Source organism: Eubalaena glacialis, chromosome 5, assembly GCF_028564815.1.
Source record: "Eubalaena glacialis isolate mEubGla1 chromosome 5, mEubGla1.1.hap2.+ XY, whole genome shotgun sequence".
NCBI classification, from domain to species: domain Eukaryota; kingdom Metazoa; phylum Chordata; class Mammalia; order Artiodactyla; family Balaenidae; genus Eubalaena; species Eubalaena glacialis.
In genome coordinates this window covers 2,800,100-2,806,399 of record NC_083720.1, presented here as the reverse complement: position 1 = coordinate 2,806,399, position 6,300 = coordinate 2,800,100, and the positions used below count along the sequence as shown (strand labels likewise).

The following is a 6,300-nucleotide window of genomic DNA, read 5'->3' as shown; positions in this document are numbered from 1 at the left end:
CTTAGATTACAAAGGTTTATTTAGAAAAGAGTTTGGTTGTTTTGGCTGTCAGTCATTTTTGGCAAACATTTAAATACTTTCAGTAACCAAAGATGGTCAGTGCCCTCCTTCCTCCCCCAGAAAAGCCACCCCGCGAGGTCCCGGGAAGTCAGCCCTTGCTCAGAGGTGGATGGGGTGGTGGCCTGTGGTGAGGGACAGGGCAGGCTCCTTTCTCACCAACCTAGGAGGATGCGTGTGCCAGCTCACAGCCACACCTTGGCGCGGCCCCCGGAGTTGGATCCAGGCCTGCAGCCCCAGAAGCAGCCCCTTGCTGAGACGGGAAGGCAGAGGGGTCTCCCCTCTCTCCTTCCCCCTCCCCGGGGGCCCTGCACTCTCTCAGCCCTCCCTCCGGCCCTGCAGCACCCTCCCCTGCGCCTTGAAGGCCTATCCATCCCTGGGTCCCCTGGGAAAGTTGCTCCCACTTTCTCCTGGGAGGCCACGCCTGCCCACCCCCTCCACTGGGAGCTGTCCAGGGTCTCTGCGCCGGGTAGGGTGCGCGGGTCACTGCCTGAAGCCCTTTCTCCTCCGTCGGAAGAGGATGTGCTTGAAAGAGCGCCGGAAGTCCTGATTGAAGACGGTGTAGATGACCGGGTTGAGCGAGCTGTTGCAGTAGCCGATCCAGAAGAAGAACTTGAAGAGCGGGCCGGGCACCTGGCAGGCCTCGCGGCAGATGCCGTACAGGCTGTAGCTGAAGAAGAAGGGGAACCAGCAGAGCACAAACACGCCCATGACCACCGCCAGCACGAAGGTGAAGCGCTTCTCGCGAGCCTGGGCCACCTTGCGGCGGCACACGCTGCTGCGCGCCCGGCGCCGGCGCGACAGGAAGAACTCGACGGAGCGCGAGCTGGCGCGCGACAGGCGCCAGCTGGGGCCCGGGGACCTCGCGGCGGCCATTGCGCCCGGCTCGGCCGTGGCCGTCCCCGTCCCGGGCTCCGACCCCTCGCCGTCCGAGGCCCCCTCGCCGCTCGCGCGCCGCCGCCCGCCCCGCCGCAGCGCGCCTCGGCGCCGCCGCCTCTCGGGCGCCACGCTGCTGTCCTCCGGCTCCACATCGGCGCGCGGGCGGCGCGGGGTGGCGCAGTGCCCGTTCTCGCCCGCGCCAAGCCCGTTCTCCGTGGTCGGGGACGCGCCGTCGGGGCCCGCGGGCTCGCGCTTCTCGCTAAGCGTGCGCGTGCGCAACTTGGCCACCCGGTAGATGCGTGCGTAGACCAGGCCCATGATGAGGCAGGGCGCGAAGAAGGAGCCGATGCAGGAGGACAAGATGTACCAGGTCTCGTCATTGAGGCCACACTGCGGGTAGGCGGCGCCGTCGGGCTGGCGGTAGAGCGAGACGAGCGGCGGGAAGGAGATGACGGCCGAGATGAGCCACACGGCCACGATGGTGGCCTTGATGCGGCGCGGCGTGCGCTTCAGGTTGTACTCGACAGCCTGCGTCACGGACCAGTAGCGGTCCAGGCTGATGGCGCACAGGTGCACAATGGACGAGGTGCAGAAGAGCACGTCGAGCGCCAGGTACACGCCGCACCACACCTGCCCGAAGTACCAGTAGGCCATGAGCTCGTTGGCCAGCGAGAAGGGCATGACCAGCGTGGCCACCAGGATGTCAGCCGAGGCCAGCGACACCAGGAAGAGGTTCTGCGGCGCACGCAGCGCGCGGCTGGTCAGCACAGCGATCACCACCAGCACGTTGCCCACCACGGTGAAGACGATGAGGAAGGCCACCACGGCCGCTAGCCCCGCCACGGCGCCCGCCGAGTACTGGCCCGGGGGCGGCCCCCAGGCAGCCCCCGAGGCGTTGGCGGCCCCGCCGCTGCCCCCCTCGCCGGCGCCGCTCACGTTGGGGCCCGCCGCCGCCGCCAGCGCCGCCGCCAGCGCCGGGGACGCCATGGTCCTCCCACAAGCTACGCGGTCCCGCCTGGAGCCGGGGCGCAGCCGGGGCAGCTCGGGCGCCCCCCAGCCCGGGTCGGCGCCCGCATCGCCGCCTGCTCCTCGGGCGCGCCCGCCGGGGACCGCGGCACCCCGCAGCCGGCCCTCGGCCGTGGCGGCTCAGCGGGCGAGCGGCGCGCCCGAGAGCGTGGCTGCCTGGCTCCCCGCCGCTGCCGCACGCGTAAGTGCAGAGCAGGAGGCGCCCGGAGAGAGCGGCGACGCGGCGGCGGCGGCGGGGGGGTGGGGGGGGAGGGGACAGGTCCCGGGGTACTCGCGCGGCCCCGCCCTTGGCCCCGCTCACGGGGAGCGCCCCGGCCGCGAGCCCACGGCGACTCGGCGCCCGAGCGGGCGTGCCCGGGCGGCCCGGCGGCCCCAGCGCGCGGCCGGGGCGCAGGCTGCAGACGGCGGCAGCGGCGGCCCGGGCGCTCCGCCTCCCATCCGGCCGGCTAGGGCTCGGCGCGCCGGGGCGCGGGCCGCCGCTCCTTGGGGCCCCCGCGCCCGCGCGCCGCCTCCGGCTCCAACTTTACTTTCCCGGGCAGGGCGCCGGCGCCGCCGCGCGTCCTCCTCCTGCTCCTCCTCCCGCTGCCTCCGGCGCGGGCGCCCCCCGCGGTCCGCGCTCGGCCGTGCGGGCGCCGCCTCGCCTGCCTCGGCTCGCCTGAGCTGCGCCGCCGCCGCCGCCGCCGCCGCCGCCGCCGTGCGCTCGGCGCGAGTGTCGCGCTCGGGCTCGGCTTCCAACTTGGGTAGAGTTGCGCAGCGGGGCGGGGCGCGGACGGGCGGGGGCGGCCTGGCGGGCAGGCCAGCGCCGCCGGCCCGTGGGGAGCGGGCCCGGGAGCCAGAGCCCGCGGCCGCCTCGGCGAACCTGCCCGCGCGGCGCCGGGGAGGAGCCCGGGGCGGTGGCGTGGGGCGCGCGCGCTCGGCGAGGGCGCCCCCTCCAGGGCCGTCTGCAGCCTGCGGGACTGGACCGAGTGCCAGCTGGCCTGGGCGGTGAGTTCCAGAAGCCTGCTCTTTCTAAGACGGGAGCCTCCTCACCTCCCCCGGACACACGAACACGCGGGCGCGCACACTCGCGTGCCGGACGGGCGGCTCGGGGTCCGCGGCCTGATTGGAGAGCCAGCCACTCGCAGCCTGGCGGAGGACGCGTCGCTGCTTGGGTGCGCACCGGGGCTGCCGAGTGCGGGTCCGGCTCCGCCGAGTGCGGGTCCGGCTCCGGCTCCCATCTCTGGTGGATTCTCCGGCGCAGAACCACCTCCCCACCCCCGGCCTCAGTTCCAAGCGCTGCTGGAGCGTGAATCATGACGGCAGTGCCTGTGGAAGCCCTGGGCAGGCTCCCAAGCTCTGCACCCATGTTGACAATTATTGAAGTTTAATTCTTATGCTCTGTGGCCCTGCTTTTAGAGGCTGGGGGATGTTCAGCATCACCGCCTCTGACAAACGCCCCAAACTGAATTGCCGGATGAGGGGCGGTTTGGCGTGGGAGCCTCATTCCTGCTTAGGGGCAAGCTATTGGGGTAACCCCCGCTTACCCCTGTCCCACGTCCCAGTGCATTCGTTCCGCAGACGTGCACTGTTGCTCCCAGCCGTGTCAGGTGCTGGTCCCCGCCTCCAGACACCCTGAGGTCTGTGGGAGACAGACCCTGGGGAGGAGGTTGGAGTCCCCAGGCCTGGCATTTCTCACTAAGACCAGCCGGAGGACCTTTCCTCCCAGCAAAGCAGAACCGCACCCAGGCTGGCCCGCAGCTCTCCCTGCATCCTCAGGTGGGGGGAGGAGGAGCTGTGGTTGTGGGATGCCTCTGGGTACTAAGAGGGTGTCTCAGGGAGGGATTGGAGCCACACACCCCCAGTGATGCCTAGAAATGTGCGTGGCTTGGGGGCCGCTTCTTTCTTCTCTGAGCTCTGGAAGGGCTCAGAGGCCTTACCAGGAGAGCATGCTCTCTTAGCAGAGATGCCCATGTGGAGCTCTGACATCCTTGTTAACAACGTTACACCAAGGAGGAGGCCAGGACCAGACTGGAAATCAAACACTCCAGATGGCAGACCTGCCCAACAAGAGCCAATCCTTGGCATTTATGCAATTTTGGGAGCAAAGCCATGACCGCGTGTAACCCAGGGAAGGTAGAGGCACCATACTTGTGAAAGGTCCTCTGGTCCTGGAGGCCTAAAAGGTGCCACCAGTCAGGGTACTTAGGGGTGCATTTTTCAGGGAAGACCCCTACACACCTGATCCTCCATCGCTGGCACGCACCGGCCCTGTCTGTATCAGGCCTTCTGCCTTGAGTGCTCACCGTCTGGGGTGGATGGTGCCACACACTGAGATGGGTGCAGTAAATGCCATCAATGCCCTGGGGCTCCTCTTCCAGCCTGGGAGTGGGGTTATCAAGGAAGGCTTCCTGGAGGAGGTGCCCTCTGGGCTGTGTTTGGAGAGTGAGAGGAGTTATTAGGAAGTGAGAGGCCCCTGTTGGTTGTGCTCCCTGGGGTGGGGGTGGGCTTTGTCCTGGTGGGTATGTCCAAACAAGGGACATGGCCGTGGTCACATGTAGGTTTTGGAGAGATCTGTCCTTCTGCCAGCAGCTGGACAGCCATGTGGGCCTCCTCCTGACCTTGGGGGGTTATTAACTTTCGAAAAGCACTTTGGGGGATGCATCCAAGGATCCTGATGCCTCACAAGCTCACAAGCCAGGCCAGTCTAGCATGAGGGATTTGAAGGAAAAGGACCCAGAGCTCCAGGGGGCCCAAAGCAGACAGGACGTCCCACTGCCCAGGCAGTGACTCTCTGGCCAGGCCAAGCTGGGGACATTTGGAGTGCCTGGCCAGCCAAGTGACCCAGGCCCCTGGGGACGCCTACCGCAGCTGGCCTTGCCCAGGAGGAAGCAGAAAGAAGCGCCTCTCCTGTGGTCCAGGGCCCAGAGCTGAGGGGCGGCAGAGGGCTGGGCCCCTGAGGAGTCCTTGGGTAGAGAGCCTTTGTCTGGGCTTCAGGGCAGCACCACATGCAGGCCTGCTCACGTGCACCAGAGGCCCCAGGGACCAAGCTGTTCACAGAGGAGCTGGAGAGGCCTCTTACCCCGACGCTGGAGATTAGGCTTGACAAACTGCTCCCAACTGCCCTGGAACAGACAAAACAGCACGTGCCCGGGAAGACTGCCCCTGCTGAGGAGTCGCTGCCGGCCAGGCCTGGGCTTGGCGGGACCAGTAGGGATGATGGGAGGGCGCTTTGGGGAGTCAGGCTGCACTGGTAGGGAATGGGGTCGTTGGGGAGGGGGTGTAGGCCATCTCAGAAGGAAATCATACGGAAGTGGAGCATCCTAGGGCTACCAGGGTGTATTCGCCTTCATCCCACCCGTGACCCACAGCCTTGGGACACTGGGTCCTGGGCCCGCCGCTGAGAGGAGGAATTTGGATGCACACCTGCTGGGTGCGGTGCCCTGTGCCCCACGAGTGGCCTCAGCTCAGGTAGAGAGGGGCTTGTCTCCTTGAACCACCTCCCCGTGTGCACAGTTATATGTGCGCACACACACACATGCACACGTAGCCACACATGCATGCACACATACCCACACACACCTATGCTCGCATCCTCACACACGCAAACGCATCCAGGAATACGTACCACGAGATGCACAGCCATATACGTGACAGTGCGTTAACACGAGTATCCACGTGTACACACGATGCATGCACTCACGTGTACGTGCACCTGTAAGCAGCATGCATGCACACCCACCCACATGTGCACACACGTCGCACACACTGCTCGTGCATGTGTCCAGGCACACGCATATCCACACACACAATCACATACACATGCTATGTGCATGCATGCATGAGTTTGTGTGCACACCTCATTTGTGCATATACAAGCATCCAGCACACAGGCGTGCATGTCCACATGTGCACACACGTTGCCGCACACACCCACCCATGTGCCAGCACACGTGCGCACACCCACACGTGCACACGTGCCTGTGGCCTCGCTCACCCTCTCAGGCTGCAGGGAGGGTGTATTTCTGCTACCCCAATGCGAGCAGCTCTTGCCAGATTTCAGGCTGGGTTCTGCTTCGCCTCCTCGGCCTGCTCCCTCCAGGCTGGGAGCCCATTTGTCACTGCCTGCCATGGACTCCGGGCCGGGCACATGACGTTCTCCAGGCTGGCAACTCTGCCCTGTCCATCCCTAGGGCTCTCCTCTTCCTTGAAAACATGTGGCATGAGATTCCTCCCTGGGAGGCCTCCCTGCTCTCCCAGCCTGGGGTAGAGCCCCCTTCACTGGCCTCCTGTGTGCCCCTCGGGGGCGAGCCATCATCAGACCATGTCTCTGCTGTGGGCTCTTGCAGACAGGCCATATCT

The 6,300-nt window shown here is 66.4% G+C and overlaps 1 protein-coding gene across 1 annotated transcript; it reads right to left on the bottom strand.

Annotated features, from left to right (window-relative positions):
* Positions 1-390: 390 nt before the first annotated feature.
* ADRA2C (adrenoceptor alpha 2C) lies at positions 391-1,923 on the bottom strand. The gene has a single exon (XM_061191065.1). The coding sequence runs from the start codon at positions 1,921-1,923 to the stop codon at positions 541-543; it is 1,383 nt and encodes a 460-aa protein (XP_061047048.1). The 3' UTR covers positions 391-540.
* Positions 1,924-6,300: the final 4,377 nt, after the last annotated feature.